At 39.6% G+C, this 17,064-nt stretch overlaps 1 protein-coding gene across 24 annotated transcripts in view; it reads right to left on the reverse strand.

The window, feature by feature from the left end:
• SNAP91 (synaptosome associated protein 91) overlaps nucleotides 1–17,064 on the reverse strand; it is a 72,820-nt gene that overhangs the window by 19,846 nt on the left and 35,910 nt on the right. For 10 of the 24 annotated variants that reach the window (XR_012775185.1, XR_012775175.1, XR_012775184.1 and 7 more), the window contains 8 exons: nucleotides 16,702–16,729; nucleotides 14,605–14,714; nucleotides 13,331–13,431; nucleotides 8,256–8,270; nucleotides 7,941–8,111; nucleotides 817–1,074; nucleotides 533–610; nucleotides 360–431 (listed from right to left, as the gene is read on the reverse strand). Coding sequence is in view for 2 of the 24 variants with exons in the window: in XM_075498290.1 (XP_075354405.1) it covers nucleotides 360–431; nucleotides 533–610; nucleotides 817–1,074; nucleotides 7,941–8,111; nucleotides 8,256–8,270; nucleotides 13,331–13,431; nucleotides 14,605–14,714; nucleotides 16,702–16,729 (833 nt within the window). In the remaining 22 variants the exon portion in view is untranslated. Of the gene's footprint in view, nucleotides 1–359; nucleotides 432–532; nucleotides 611–816; nucleotides 1,075–1,597; nucleotides 1,706–7,940; nucleotides 8,112–8,255; nucleotides 8,271–13,330; nucleotides 13,432–14,604; nucleotides 14,715–16,701; nucleotides 16,730–17,064 lie in introns of all 24 variants that reach the window. The other 14 variants (XR_012775195.1, XR_012775194.1, XR_012775192.1 and 11 more) reach the window with 10 other exon arrangements.

Below are 17,064 nucleotides of genomic sequence, written 5' to 3' on the forward strand. Positions count from 1 at the left end.
ACAGGGTCGGTAAATTCAGGTAGCAGCCTTCAGAACTGCAAACAGAAAGTGTTACATTTCTCACACAGCAACTGAAAACCACAGTACTTTAAAGAAACCATTGTTTATTAAGAATTTTCTTATGCTTAGAGGAGGATTTACTCTCTCAACAACCACATTACTTACTCAACTTCAGTGTCAGCCACTTCATGGTTTGCATCTTCAGCAGCTGCTAATCTTGTGACCAAAGCGTCAACAAACCCACAACAGTATTTCAGCTTAAAGACGTAAATTGGCAGTAAGTCTTATTTTTTTTTACTCTTGAGAAAAAAAAAACCACACATAAGTCTGTAGGACGGCCTGTGAAGACAAGCACTTACCAGATAAGAGATCAGCAGTGAGAGAACTCTCAGGCACAGGAGAAGCTCCATGCGGCGGAGATGAAAAAGCATCTTCCAGAAATGAAAGAAAAACCAAGTAAGTATCATTCAAGTCAGTTTACACCATTACACAGCATCAAAGCAGCAGAGTATGGGAAGAATTCTCTCTTTACCTGTACCAAAGAGATCTATGCTAGGAGTAGCATCTGGTTTAGGTGCTGCAGGTACATCAGGAACAGACTCAAATAAATCTAAGGCCAAGAACATAACACGTCTTTAACTCATTTTTGAAAGGCAGGACTGAAAGCAGAACTTTCAAGTTTTGCACATGTATTTAGAGTTAATAGGCTCTCTGGTTTGAAAGCCTGGCACGCAGCACGCATGCAACAATGACTTGTTTGTTCTGTACTCCTGACAGATCAATCCACCAGAATCCAAGAGTTAAAAACAAAATTACCACCAAAGATATCTAGAGCAGGAGGAGCGGAGGTGGTGGCGGTAGCAGAAGTGGTGGCAGTAGTGGTAGTGGCAGTAGCCGTAGTAGCAGTAGCAGCAGCAGCAACAGCAGCAGCTGGAGAAGGAGTTGTTGCAGGAACTGGAGTGGCTGCGCTAGTTGTAGGGGTAACTACAGGAACAGCAGTCTCTGTTGGCTTCATAGCAAAGAGGTCCAGCTCGGGAGCAGCCTCTGCGCTACCTTCGGATGGGGCAAAGGGGTCTTGTAAAAAGGAGAGGGGAAATATATGTGTATGCATACTTAGGATCAGTGAGGGAGGAGATCAAGAACAAAGCAACTACAGGCAATGCACATACTGCAAATACACGCACGCACACAGAGGAGGTCGCTCTAACATCTAGCCTACTTATCCAGACATGTTACTTATGTTTTTCCAAAATAAAGACCATCTGAAAGGCTGAGCAGTCTAGTCTAGTTAAACGGCAGAACTCTCAAAGGCTGTTTGACAAGGCCAAAAAAGACAGGAAATATGATGAAAGAATATCCAGTTTAAGAGGTTACTGCTTACAAAACTCAGCACTGCCAGAATCATTTATTATCACTACTAAATAAGCATAAAGTTACTGAGACTCGGAAACAGGCAGTTTTGTTAAGCATGCTCTTCAGTCTAAGGTTTGTTTTGACCAATCGCAAACACTATGAAAATTTCAGAAAAACACACTGCCATGTAGTTTAAACAAAAAAACCAGCAAAACAAGAGACTATCTAATGACATAAAACCCACCATTTCCTGAACATGCATCAAGAGCTGCTGCTACAGGGGTTGGGGTAGCTGGTGCTGCTGCCCCTTCAGCTGCTGCAGGGGCTTCCCCAGGAGAAGCTGCAAAGGCATCTTGGGTGCAGTTTAAGAACAGAAATTAAAAAGAAAAAGGATAAAGAGAAGAAAAATATAGTAAAAGAACCAAGTTAAATTGCACAGGTAGATCCCCTTATACAACATGAATGTTGTTACTCTGACAGCAAGACAAGTCATGCAGTGCAAAATGCTTTGTCTCCCCCAACCCCACACGAGTAGGTTCTAGACAGGGCTTGAAGATGGAGCTTCTCAGGTTGCCCGCAGGAAATACACTGAGTGTAAAAGAAGGCATTATTCTCATTGTATAAGGGTTCAGAGCAGCATGCTCATGTACTACCCAAAATTAACTAATGAAGAAAGAGCAAAGGTATGGCAGTAAGTTGGTGTTAATAAAGATATTAAAAAGTTGCATGCCCAAAGCCCATAATACATGTGATTAATCTGCAACTGTGAATTTACCTACATAGTGCTTTGCAAATTTAAGCACTGTTATGAATAACAATCCAATTACATTGGCAGAGATCTGCATCTACCATTTCTAGCTTTTGAGCCAAGTAAGTCATGCAACATCTGAGAAATTGAACTTACTTGTTTCTTAACAGTATTCCAATTGGATCTTTCTGAAGCCATAACCTGATGCATAAGTTATATTTACTCAGCTTGCTTCTGACAGATCAAGAATGTTCATCTTAACTACTGGCCAGCCATAGTGTGTCTCTCCTCCTAAGGCCAACCAGTCCAGTCAGGGAAAACAACTGTTTTGGGCTTTTGGAATGACTTGCTCATGAGTTTTCTTTGACTGTTTTTTTGTTTGCCACTTGCTAAGTGGTACGTTTAAATTTCAAGCTCTGAACTTTTACAGCTTTAGTCCTAGGCTTAAACCACCATCTGTAGCTCTTAATTCCATGAAGTAGTCCTAATGGACAGTGCCATTTGGACTATCCTCATAGGCAAGCATTTTCTTCACAAAAAGACTGTGCAATTAAGATTAAATACTTCAAGATGTTCATAAAGGCCATTTTTTCTACTGCTACAAAGTTAGCAAGTTAAAAAAAATTCTGTTGTGGCATACTGCAATTGGACTGTCAAACTAGCACAGAAAAAGTTTAACATGCTTTAACTTGAGTGTCATTTGTAAAATGAAAACAACCATTTTAAAAACAAGTTTGTGCCAGTTAATCTAAAAAGCTCAAAAGAACATGCATTGAAACTTCAACAGAAGAGATGAAAGCCAATTAGTCTTGTACAATAGAATTAAAATGAGTTAGTAGCAAAAAAAGGCCTGCTAATAAGCCATTTCAAATATAATTCTATTTTTCACATAATAGGGTACAACAACAAAACTGAATGGCAGTTGTCCAAGTAAAAAAATCATAATTAGTCAAACATTATGGTATTGTATGTATACCAGAAACTGGCATACACTGGATAGAAGAAATTCAACACAGAACTGGACTGAAGAGTTTTGAATTGTGCTACTTGAGAATATGCTATGTGTACGGTCATGTGTGTTGGGTTTTGCTCTACGGGGCCAGCTTTCAGATGGAGAGTCACCCTGGGCACTTTGAAAAGAACGTTTCTATCCACACAAGCTTGTAGGCCAACAGCACAGTGGTAAGTCAACACTACTTATAATTACTTTCCAGCATGAAAGGATAGACTCCACATTTCGTATAAAGTGGGATTTCAGAATGCATAGAGTTAGTCACAAGTTTGATGTTGGTACCACTTCCGTCTTAGAGTAACACTTATTCCTGTCCAGATGTAGAATATTGAAGTTCCACATGCAACAGCCGCAGAAATTCAGGTGGGCACAAATCCCAGCCCACAGATGGAAGGGAACAGCTAGCTTGGCACCAGCTTTGTTATTTATTGCCACTTCTGAGTAAAGTTCTAGCTAAGCATTATCATTTTCTTTATCATCATACTTAGGTTAAATGGTAGGTGGGATAAATACCTAAGTTAATAATGGAATCTAAAGGAAAAATGCCATATTGAAAACTTTAAATACTAGTTACTCTAAGAAGTTCAAGAAACCTATATGAGTGTAGAGACAGACCAACTGGAACAGGTGACCCTACAACCCACAGTTCAAACCAAGGGTGTTTTTTTTCTTTTTTTCTTTTTTTTAATTTTTTTTAAAGTTAATGCTTATCAAGTTCTTTGAAACCTTTCAAAAGGCTCTGCTGCACCTGCACAGATGCCCTCTGCTAAAATCTAGCACTACATGCAGAAATGGATACAATTAAGTAATGCATATTTTATTAGTAAAAAAAATGAAAAATTGGACTGTTTATTTTCTTTTTTGTTTCTCCATATTGGCATAGGAACTGTACATTTGCATATCCAGTACTGTAAGAAATCTCCCTTTAAAGCAATTACTATATTTACTCAGTTTATGCCTCTTCCTCACATTTGTGCATCTTCTGTTTCAAAAGTGAATCTAGCTCTTGACTCCTGGAATCAAGTAGTACATGATCCTCACTTGGGTTTATAGACAGCCTGGAAACTTAGAGATGTTGCTGAAGCCTTTGCAAGTTCACACCGCATGGAACTTCTATTAATAGTGATAGGTATGTATTAAAGTACTGTGTAACACTTACATTGTTAAATAAAATAGTTCTTATTGCAATGATGTGCAAACAAGGGCATTTTTAAGTTCTGAAATACTGAAGTAGTGCTTCAATACATCTTGTCTGCAGCAAAATAAGTGTTCCTGAAGAGTGACCTGTTTAATTTCATAAATTCAGGCTTTATGTGATGCCATGGCATCAATACATGACAAAAGTTACTCACACATGATGATACCACTGACTTATAATCATTTAATGTATTATACAACATGTGAAACAACCCTACGGAAAGTCACAAGTATAGGAAAGATCATAGAACTGAAGTGTACAGGTGAAAAGAATTTTCTTCTGTTTCCACAGTTTTTTTCCTCTTCAGTCATCCTTCATTACTTTTTGACATGGAGAACCTGACCTGAGCTAACAAGAAATATTCTACTAGGTTCAGTGCTAGGAAAGAATCATAAGAATTATGGAATTTTTTGTTGTTGTTTGTTTTTTAAAATAAGCACTAGTTTGCTATACCAGTATGTTCCAGCATAAGGGACATTCATTAGCCCTCAAGTGCCAGGAAGTCTTGATCACTTTGCCTTTAGTTTCTTTGAAGGGAAAACCATAGTTCTCCTGTCCGCTTACGATTTATGTCATCTGAACACCTAACAACTGACCTTTGCACAGTGTCTGCCACAACTTGTTACCTGCACCACATACAGTGTAATCACACAACAGAATATAACTCAAGAGTACATCACTAGCATCCTGAAACAGTGTCCAAATTCTATTATTGAGACACATGGCATTTCAAGATATTTTGCCTTTCTTCTACCTTTAGATTTCTCCCTCTCAGGAAAGATTCCAGCTGCACTTTGAAAACAGCCTCTTCTGTGTCTCTTAGAAACAAGATAAGGAATTTTTCAAGTTGGCCCATGTAACTGAAAGCTTTCCCATTACTCAGATAGAATTATTTAAAAAAAGCTATGCTGGATCGATCCTGCATTTCTCATCTGCTTTCCAAGACCATGTTAGAGACAAAGACATAATGCAGAACTTTATGTCTTTTCCTCTTAAAGACAAAGCCCAGTCATAGACAGCATGCAGGCTCCTACCAGCTCGAGCACCAGCGATATAGTGCAAGAGTAACAGTCAACGGACATTCCTGCAAAGTCTCCTCTCCTGCTTCTTCCATCAACTTGGCTGCCTTTTTCCTGCAGCTTTCAGCTTCCTTTCCCTACCCAGCCACTCCCTGCAGACTCTACATTCCTTCTCCCGAGATCACTGCTCCTGTACCTTCCCCTACCACACCTCACCGCAAGGAACTGTGTAAAGCAGCTAAGAACTGGCAAGCTGCAAAAAGTTAAGGTGACCCTGAAGACTGTATCTCTAGCAGACCTCAAAGGTCAAATACCTACTTATTAAGCATCAGCATGCCTAGCACCACAAAAGCTAGAGAGCAACAGTACCTGCCCAAAAACTACCGCTTCTTGCACTGTACGTAGTCTTAAAGTAACAAGAAATGTTAGTATGGGACATCACTTACAGCAGATCACTTGATATGTGATTTGATATGGAATCATGATATGGAAGGATTCCATCACTTCAGGGAAAAAAAAAACAACACCAAAAAAGAAACAAAAAAGCCCCATAAGTAGAGAGAAGGAAGTTCAATATGCACTCCAGGATCTTAAAAGGGTTGGGCCTGTGGGTGCCTTGAAGGCACTGCAAAAGTACCTTCACTGCTGAGTGAGTTTAGAGATTTTTATTCTTGAGAATTAGAGGTTTTCAAATCCAGAAATTTGATGTTATTGTAAATAATAAAACCTTGCTTCTTCCTGAAGAGTTCTAGGAAAGAGTCAGTATTCATCTAATATACAATCCACTAGAGACTTACAGTATTTGAGCCACAAAATACATTCTCTTTAAAAGAGGAGATCAAGTCATGGAAGTCTGGATTCTGCAAAAGTAAAATTCTTTCCACATTGGAGGATGAAGGCAACTCCACTTCTTAACATGTGCCACTAAGTAATCTAACGGCCAGTTAAATCTCTAGAAACTAAAAGCATCCAGCTCTTTGCCACTTTATAAACATGGAAGTAGACACGTGATTTGGTAGCAGCCATTTTTCCAGGCACAGAGTAGTGGAAAAGGTAGAAAAAAAGAAGGGTACATCTTGCTGCTGTAGTACTGGAAGAATAGGCAAGGGTAGGTGTTTTTCTAATCCGGTTGCAAGTTTGCAGTGATTTCTAGCCATTTAACTATCATTTAATTTTTTAAAAAGTCATACAACTATGCTAAATTAATAACGCAATTTGAAAGTGCTGTATCCAAGATTGGCTCGAACCCATCGTCTACACACCAGAAGTTTCACACACTATGCATCTGCAGGGGTGTTAATGAGCACAGGCCTTGGCTTCTGCAACAGGCTTCTGAGAGTAACCAGCATCACTCTCTTGCTCCTAGCGGTGTTCAGAACTGCTGCCCATGGCTATTTTAAAATTGCTTCTGAACTGCCTGATCCTGTGGTACAAAGACAGATAATAGCCCAAGTAAATGGAGGGGTTAAGTAGCAGGTAGCAGTCGTACTCCTTTCTTACAGGTTCTCAGAAGTTTTATTGGGGTTATCTTGGAGGCTTGAAGTCAGTCCTAAACAAAACTTCTAACTCAGAACCTTCAGCCTTTAGGAAACACCTTTGTAGTCAAACTGTTTATATAGGAGACCTCTCCAGCACTCCTTTCACCAGAAGCGATAAACACACCCCCACAGAGAATAATCTGGAGTTCAGTTTTGATAGCAAGTAAATTATTACTAATTCCTGACACCCACTGTCATGCTGGAAGTATGCATCAGAGGAAGAGACAACTAGAAAAACAGAGTGGTCAGGTGATCTCAAATACGTTAGTAGTTTGTAAATCAGAACATTTCTCCCTTAACCTGGGGTGGTATAGTGTTGAAAAATGATAATTTCTGACATGCTGTTGAGAAGCCTCCTGCTCCATGACAGTGACAAGAAAGCTGACAACATACAGGGAGGACTTTATTCTTACTCAAGTGGTTAGCTGCTAACATTACAAACTGAAAAAGCATAACCAAACTATAAGAACATGTTTCTTATACGTTAGTTGTATAGTTGGCATTTAGTACAAGTCCATTGCCACTTTAATTTACTGTTAATGCCATGTGAAATAAAACCAGACTCAAGAATGCTGAAATATAGTAATTTCAGCTAGCTCAATACTATATTTACAGGAAAGATCCAAAAGAAACACAACACAGCTCAAGCGTGACATGTAATGAAGGGGCAGGAGGCTGCCACGTCCATCCTCTCCAGTGCAATAACTATGAAAGCACAACTGCTTTTCCCAGAAACTTAGTACAGTGCATAGTTACTGAATAATGTGGAAAGAATATCTGCTTACCCCAGTGTGGACCTGAAAACTAATGTTCTTAGCCGTTCAACAATAAGGTAATTCAGTCTTAAGTGTATACAGTTTTCCATTTCCGTATGTATGCAGAGGAGCATATTAGCTAAAATCACAGCAAACAAAGAGGTAGTTGGACAGTTTACATTTCCTGTTCTATCTAGCATCCAACACACAGGCACTTCTGGTATAGTTAAATTAGAGGCCTTGTTACAACAGCTGAACTCAATATTGCTTCATCCACCTTATGAGCTGGCATAGAGCACTAGAGCAACCAAACTAACCTCCAAAGAGATCCACTTCAGCAGTGGCAGCAGTAATAGTTGTAGCTGTAGCGGCAGCAGCTGAAGTAGTTGTAGTATCAGTAGTTGCAGCAGTAGTTGCACTAGGCTCTGGGGCAAATGGATCTGAAATCTGTGGCTCAGAGGTAACACCGGAAAGTGCAGCCAGATTATCTATATGCAACCACATAATGAAGATCAAACAGGAAAAGTAAGGGGAAGAGGGAGAGAGACCACAATCACTCAACTCCAGGAAGTGGAGCTTTTAATAAGGAGTCTTAACATCCAAAAGTCTTAGAAATCAAAAATATTACTCACCCTCTCCCAAGAGGTCTAGTGATTGTCCATTAAAATGACAGCAGAATAAAGAAACAGACCAATTAGTAGAACTGCCAGATTGAAGATGTTCATTAGCCATATGTTCATTCTCTAAGTGACATGTCTAGGTTAAACATAATTTCTGCACTTAATTTTCCAACATTCAAGAAGTTATTGTTACATGACAAAGCTCAATCTGTTTAATAGTTCTATTCAAAACAGAACCAGTACGTCAGTTTCATGTATTTGATAAGTTCCTTAATATCTAATCAGCAAGATGTTCAAATGCTGGTAGTATTTATCACTTCTGTATTATACAGCTGGTTCTTTTCTTAAACTGTAACAGAGAGAACCAAGTAGTGCCCTGTAAGGTTGACAAGAAGGTCTCCTACCTTTCACTACCCCGGGGTAAAGCCAAGAACCACTTCTTTAGAAGTTCAATTCACCACTAGACTAGCTCTCTCTTGCATTTGGCTTAGCAATGTGAGAGTAAGACCAGAAGCAGGTAGACTTCTTTGAAGTTAATGAACAGCCAACATCCCCCAAGAACACTGAAAATTTTAAATGGAAGTTCCTGGGCCTAACAGCACACAGATTCAAGACTTCCACCAAGTAAAAGCGCACATGGGAAGAGTGAGCCCCAATGAACCCCAGTGCTCCCATATAAGTACGGTAAACAGACATTGTTGAAGCTTATTTAAATCAACGAGATATTAGCAGAACATACTCAGATACCAAAGAGAATCTCAAGATAATTCAGCTTAGTTGCAAGTATTTTCTAGACCAAAGTAGTCAGAAATCAGTCAAAATCAACATTCCAGTCATTAAAAGTAGACAGAACTCAGCTTACTGTTCTGCCAAAGTGAGCTGTTGTGATCCACCCATCAGCCCTTCACAAAACTGGCACTAAAGCCAGAGTACTCAGCAGAAAGCAGCTTGCAAATACAGTGTTTAGTTACTTCAGGATACAATATATGGCATCCCTACTGCCTCAAGAATATTCTGAGAGGCAGACAGGTTGTGGTTCTTGTACTTGAGACAACTGTTTAGCAAAAAAGAAAAAAAGGCAAAAAAAAAAAAAAAAGAAAAAATAGGAGAGCTTTCCTCTTTGAAAGCTTTTCTGGCATTTGTGATAGACCAAGCATACTATGCAGAAACAACCACCTCTGTTAACACTTGCTATGAGGAGTTTAAATGATTGACAGCATAAGCAGGTTGGCTCTGTTCCAACTTCAGTTCCTTAGTCAACTGTTTTTGGAAGCCAATGAAGCATCTTTAATGACAGACTTTCCTACAATTTGATGTCCTCTGAGATCAGTCAGATTGAGCTCAAAGACAGAGGAAGCTTTGCCTACATAAAAACCAGCTATAAGCTGCAAAAACCTGTGAAAACTAACCAGTTTGGCCTATTATATTTTCATACTGCAGTTAGAATAGTCTGAACTCAACAACTACCTATTTACTAACCAGTAGCTCAGTGTTGCTCCTAGATTCATTGTACACGTAACAGGGTCGTGGGTTCATCTGATCCACACTGAACAGCAAGCACAGAGTCCAGATGTTTTGCTATAGGTCAGTATGTAGGAAGCAAAATACTCTGAGCAAGCACAGCTCAATCTTCATAAATTTGTCTTTATTTTACAACAGTTGTTAAAAAGGCACAAAGAAACGACATGTAGGTATTTTCGTAATTGGTTCCTTGGGAGAGCTGTACTTGAGACTGACTGCACAAGCTGAGGCAAGTCAAAATACCATTCTGAAACAGCGTAACAGTATATTAAAAATGCAGTGCTCCGGTATCTCATTACTGCACACCAGGTGGAGGTCTCACAGCTAGACTTGAAATAAACAACTGTTGGCAAACTTTTACCTTCTATTAGCTTCAATGCATTTCTGTTATCCAGTTATGTTATAGATCACAATACAGTGAAATTACAATTATCCAACATGGCAGTCTACACTTACTCTTAATATGGGAAGGACTAGAACCAATGCTTTATTGTATAGTAATATTAAAGCAACAATACTAATAGCAAACCCATGTTCTAAGGCACACTGCAAGGTAGTTCAGAACAGAAATTCAAGTCAATTTGCTTTTATACCCGAGAGTCAGACCTTGCAAGGATGCAGAATTTGACCTACTGTATTTTTTTGTAATACTACAGTCTAGTTTGCCTGCCAAATGCCTATCTATTCACCTTGCAGTATGCTGCAGGCAACTTATTACCCCACATTGATCATCTCCCTTTAGCACAGAAGTGCAGATTTTTCACAAGTTGTAGTTCATTTGCTAGATAACTTATGTTGCATTCTGAAATATACTAGATATACAACAAAATATACAGTGTACTGTATATACCACTACATTTACAGTGTACTATACCGAATATACGGTATATGCCAGAATACATAGAATCTACACTGCCAGTGAGGCTGAGAAAGCAGGATCATTTGCTGGCGACATGTATTCCTGAGGTTTATGTGACATTTAAAGTGCCAGTTTGATGCTGCATATTGAAGTATTTGATATTCACATTTTCCTAGCTATTCTGAACTGCAGCAATTCGTCCAGCTTCCTCCCCTTACTACTTCTTTCTCATGAGTTCCCGCGTTAACTTGCTGTGGGCCAGAAGAGTTTTGGAGATGAGGAAGAAGCTCAAGTAGCAGGGAGGCACTGTTACACATCCTCCCAAAAGTCCTGGGGGGAAGGAAGGTCATCTTGTCCGGCCTCCTGCTCAGAAAAACATTAAGCCCAACACCAGATCAGGGCAGTCATGGCTTTGTCTAGTCATGTCTTGAAAAAAATCTCCAGGAATGGAGAGTCCACTAGCTTGCATTGGAGATCTGCTCCAGTACTGCCCTGCCCTCCAAGTGAAATAATTTTTTCCTCATGTCCAATCATCCTCTGAAGCTGCAACCCGTTGTTCATTACCCTTCATTATAATCAACTATCATTTGCAAGAAAATTTTGGCTCTGCTCTGTAAGTCCCCTTCAAGTAATTGTAGGCCACTATTAAGAGTTCCCTTTAGCCTCCTCTTTGCCAGATGACAGAGGCCCAGCTCCCTCAATCTCTCTCCGCAGAGACGTGCTCTAGATCCCTGGAGTCCTGGTAGCCCTCTGCCAACTCCTTCTCCCTTAAACAAGAGAGCTCAGAACTGGATGTAGTATTCCAGATGTGGCCTCACCTGCACTAATCAGAAGGCTCTGTAGTACTTATGACACCGTACAATTTATAATGACCACCAGCTTCATCCTGCAGATTTAGTTTAAATAAGTAAATAAAAAAACCCAACCCTTAACACAGGCTCAAAGGTTTTCTCATTACCAGATGAAACATTAACGGAAATTTCAGTATTTTCACAACAAAGCCATTCCAGTTCTCAATTTATGCATGTCTGACATAGTGTTTGGCAATTATTTGAAAGAGTTTAAAAAAGAAAAAAGAAAAAAAAGTGAAAAAAGCAAGATTCCAGTGCAGTACCAGGTCATCATACCTGGACTCCTGCCAGCAATAAAGCAGACAAACTTGAAGCATACTAAGTTACCAAAATGCTATTCGGAAAGATAAGACTGAAGTATACTTGATGAGGTTAGCAATAATCCTGGCCAAAGGAAAAAAGTTAGCTGTCCTTTTCCGTTGTGGACTAAGAGGACTAGGTGCATTAGTAGTCAATTTTAAAGTTTCAGTAATTCAGAAGAATTAAAAAATTAAAACACCCAAGTTCCAAACTACAGGTGCTTTGTCCAAAAGAGCAAAGCAAAAAGACAAATAAATCAGCTTTCAATTGCTATGTGAATCAATATTTTACAGTATTAATGGCTATTTACTCTGCATAAATGAGCAACTGCTTAAAAAAGTTAGCTGAGAGGCCTGAGCTCCTTCGAACATCTCAAAAGCTTGTGTTCCAGTACTTGGCAATGACAAAGCAAGACAAATAGGACGCAATCAAAAATTACAGAATAATTAGTCCCAGGCATAGATGGCTCTTTGGTCTTGCTTTCTGGGTAAGATTACATTTCAGTTAGTAAAACTGACACTTTTGGAAAAAAAAAAAATCAATTCAACTGATTAAATAGGAATATGCAAAACATGGTCTACATGACAGCCATAGCTATCCTCTCATAATGAAGTGACTGAGATACAATGTCATCTTTAATGAACTAAAGCTAAGAACAGGAATAGGGCATGCGGAAGCCACTAGTACCCAGTATTAGCATTCACAGCAGAGTCAGCATGACTCAGTGTAGCATTGCTGCCATGAGAGGGCTGATGAGTTCATTAAGCTGCCACACAAGTGAAGATCTCTTAAGATTACACCACAGTGGGTTTACAACTATGTAAGTTAAATCACGTTTACTGGCCTAATTCCTTGTCTTCACAGGACAGGAGTGAACAGTGCCTACATTTATTGCGGTCCTCTTCAGATGACCAGCTGCTAGTGCTGCCTGGAACAACAGGCTCAGTTCACCACAGAGCTCAGATTTCAGAAAGCTGGTTAGGTATTCCTATTTGAAAGCAGTTAGTCCTCTACTGCTATTTTCATATTATTATTCTAAGCAGACAAGGAAGATTTTTAATAAAATATGCTAAGAGTTGTCAGTGGTAATCACACTTGCAGCAGAACTAATTTGCCACCATTGGCTTTAGATGCATTTTTGTTTTAAAAGATATTTTTGATCCTTCCCATACTGATCTGCGGGCTTTGCTTTATGAACAGAAGAGTTGATTTCTGCCCTTACCTTGCCAATAAGCACATGAGCAGTTCTTCTGTTTTAAAGTGCCTACCCTACCTGTTCACCTTCAGCCATCCCCTTTCTGCTCACTTTTAGTCATATAATCCTGGCTCCCCCCAGCTTTGCAGTCAGGCCCTTATAAGCAGCTTATACTATTATGCATATCCCTGGAAAAAGGAGTAGCCTTTTGCTGTAAAGGGATGCCTGACTGTCAGGTCAGCAGAAGCCTGGGAGTGAGCTGGAAACACCCTGTGCTAGCAGAGAAAGAGCCAGGTTTCAGTTCAACCAGGCAAGAAGACGGAGACTGCAAGAAGAGATGCTGACAGTGAGGTTTCTCTACCTCCCCATGAAGTGGCCCCAGCAGGGGCTGCTGGAGCTGCCTGCCCAGCAGCAGCAAAATCTGGCTGAAGATCCAGAAGATCACTGGATGGTTTGGAAGAGCTGTCAAGGAAAGGAAGAGAGATATTAAATACTGGAGGAATTCATCCATTTTAATCAAGTTAAAAAAAAAAAACCATGACTGGACTGTAGGAATTACCCTTAGTTTGGATGACTGATGAAACCATTGAGACACACATTTTTTTCAGGCCTTAGGATTAGAGCAGTGGCCATAAACACCTCTACTGCAGTAAGTGCCAAGGATACATTACACCCCAGGATGGGACCTTAACTTACTTTCATTACTTGATAATGGCATTGTAACAGATCTATGAGACTTTTACCATCCTAAATAACCAGACAAACAAACAACAAACAAACAACCCCCAAAACAAAAACCAAAATCCCAGGTGGTCCCTAAGAACAGAACAAATAACTGCTGTGACTGAAAACAGCTCCATTCTACTTCAATATTTCATTGTGCCATGTCAGAAAGCAAGAAACCCACATTTCCAGGCAATAAATAGGCATTAGGTAGAATACAGTCAGTAAAACTTCTATGGCTTAAGCCAGCCGGCTATTTGCTTAGGAAACACAGTCTTGTTCATTTAGAACATTTAAATAATAGACAACAGAAGCTCTTTCTTCAGTGAAGTATTTCACCTGATATTTAGCTGAAGTTAGTCATGTCTTCAGACTTTTGGTTCAAACTTAGAGCTTTCACATGTCTAGAGTTCTTATATTTCTGCTCATTACAATGAGCAACAGCGGTTTGTTCTGATTTTGACTTGAAAGCAAGGTTCAGATTTTCTCATTGGTCATATGTTTGTTTATTTTACCCTCCAAAAGTTCATTATTTTTGTGCTTCATTAACTGATTTGAACAGCAAGAAAAAGGAATCTTAATTCAGCAGTTTTAGAAACAGAATACTGAAGGTCAGCAAAGACTACTTTGGATTTACACATTACTTCAGTCTATTCAATTAAAAGTTTATGTTGGGAACGATACAACATCACTACTACACTGAAAGCAAATCAGAGCAGCCACAATTTTTTTTTTTTTTTTTTTTTTGTTAGAGCTCATTTGTGATCTATACTGGTAGACTAATGGGCTACATTCAATACTGATGTACACTACCTGTAAAGTAAGCAAAATCTTGCAGGCAAGCCTCCTGTTACAAGTGTGACACTGGCATCTACATTAAGCTCAGTAACTCAAACATGCTTTTTAACTTACCTGACTGGAGCAGCTGTAGATGAAGTTGCAAAAAGATCAACTGGAGGAGATGTATCAATAGTTTTTGCTGGAGTAGAACTAGGAGATGTAACAGTCGTGGCTGGAGAAGACTGGAGAAATATTTTAAATAGACATTCAATATACCAGCATTTCTCCACAAACAACTCATGCACATATTCACATACTTTAAAAATCCAATTTTGACATCAGGTCATCTTATTGTTAGCTGTTGCCCCCTTTGAAAGGATTTGAGGAAGACTGAGCTAAGTTTTCAGAGGGTAGTGGAGTTGGAGAAACTCCAAGGTGACTCCACCTAGCCATGCCTGGCTCAGGAGGAAATGCCTATCACATACATTTAGAGCACCTGCAGACACCAGCAGCCCTTCTCATACGAGCTTTAGTCCCTTGGGTTCAAGATTTACCCAACAACTAGGCAACTAACTCAGAGACTTGTAATCTGGAGTTGCCTTACCTGCCTTTTAAAATCCCCATTAGGGTAACTAACAGTTCCTACATGCCAAAGGATTCTCAGCAAGTTCCAGGAAAACAGTTTGCTCCCCAGCAAACTCCCTCCTCTCAGTTTTAAGACCATCCTGAAGACGGGAGGAACAAAGTACTTTTGTGGGTTTGTTTCCACATCTGTCAGACCCTTCATTTTGTCCACGGGATGAAATATCTGTCCATCTACAACAGCACCTTAGTACTCTAACCATAGAAATGGTGGGAGAAGAGAAATGGTTAGAAACTAAGTTAAAAGTGTGTACGTAAACCTTCAGACTGAACAGAGTTTAAAGATCCATCAACCGTGCTAACGGTTAAGTCCTTAGGAACTTAGGATATAAAAGACAGCTCAGCCTATGATTTTGCTTCATTAGCTCCTCCAATTCTGGATAAAGCTACCTTAAGTATGGCAAGGACAGACACCCAGGAGAGTATATTGCAACTCTTCTGTGCACTTGAAGACTCAAGTTACCTTGAAGAGTGTCAGTTTAATTCTAAAAGATACCACAAGCTTTGTTACAGCGTCTCACACGCTAGAGATCCTTTTCCTATGAAACAAGTCCTGTGTTTAGTACTGTATGCCATTCTGACCACTTCCAAGAAAGAAAAAGAATGGCAAATTTGAAGTGATTTTCTTCTGAGTTCTGCTACTGCCATCGCATCATCACAACTCTAGCAGGAGATGGACATAAGCTTTCTAGACTCTCCTCAAGCCTTTACTAAGGTTTGAGACTAAACTGGTCCAAATTCTTCACGTGAACCAGGGAAGGGGGGGTTACTTAACGTTGTAAGAACACTTTGAGCCGTAATGTAGTTCTCACCAACTGCTACCATATTGGATAAGAGGGGGGTTTTTTTGTTTGTTTGTTTTTTAGAAGTGTGCTCTTTGGAAAGAAACTTAAGAGTTTTCACTAGAATCAACCATTGAACTGTCTCCCTCAGATTCAGAAGTTTTCATGGAGTTTTTCCTGCACAACACCCATTATTAGACACAGAACTATGGCACATGGCAATGCGTCAGGGATATCAGGAACTACTATTACTAACACCATAAAGCTCGTTAGTTTAGCTGACACTCAAACCAAGATGTTTTCACGGGCATCTCTTGCTTTAGATTAAGGTGAGCAGTCTCACTAATAAAGGTCAGTTCTGAAATTAGGTATATCAGATGAAAGTTTTCTTGGCTTTTCACATAAATGTGGTTTTAAGAGAGTCAGCACTTCCTCCTAAAAAGCTGTAAATGGAGTGAAGAATTTGGAGGACAAATAGTACGGAGCAAGTTTCTCACTGACATGAGAATTAAAAAAAAAAAAAAGTTGAGACAAAGCTATGGGTATCTTAGGTTTTCACAAAGCATGACCGTCAAATCCCGCACTGGTATAAATACTATGGCCCTTCAGCTCAGCAAATTGCTTGTATGGGGCCATTATTTACACGGCCATTTAAAGATGCAACTTTGTCACTTAGGCAGGGCCTCAGTGGCGAAGTCTAAAAAGCAGATTAGGAGATGGAAATTTAACTCCATATGCTCTTAAGATGTTCTAAAGCATACCACCTGAACAAGAAGTAACTGGTACAGCAATTGACAGTATTTACCTTGCTCAGAGGAGAAGGAGCCCCAGATCTAGAAAAAAAAAAAAGGGGGGGGGTGGTGTTCAGATAAGTACACTTTTGGAAACTATGTTTCTAGTCATCAAAACTCATGCAAAAAGACAAAAGCTAAGCATGACAGCTTTCTGAAGATCTCTACAATTGCATGCCCTCCCCATTTCTCAAACTTTCATGTGTCACTTTAGACAAGGAATGCAAATTGTTACTTCAAAGCTTACATGAATCTTTTAAGCTAATTGGTATCACAGGATTATTCTGCCTTTTAAATAAGCTCTATTAAATGGAGGAAAGGCAGAGATGCATGCAAGTGTCTTGCGTTAGGGCCTACAAGAGCCAGTAGGAAAGAGT

The sequence above is a fragment of the Mycteria americana genome, chromosome 3 (assembly GCF_035582795.1).
Source record: "Mycteria americana isolate JAX WOST 10 ecotype Jacksonville Zoo and Gardens chromosome 3, USCA_MyAme_1.0, whole genome shotgun sequence".
In the NCBI taxonomy this organism is placed as follows: Eukaryota; Metazoa; Chordata; class Aves; order Ciconiiformes; family Ciconiidae; genus Mycteria; species Mycteria americana.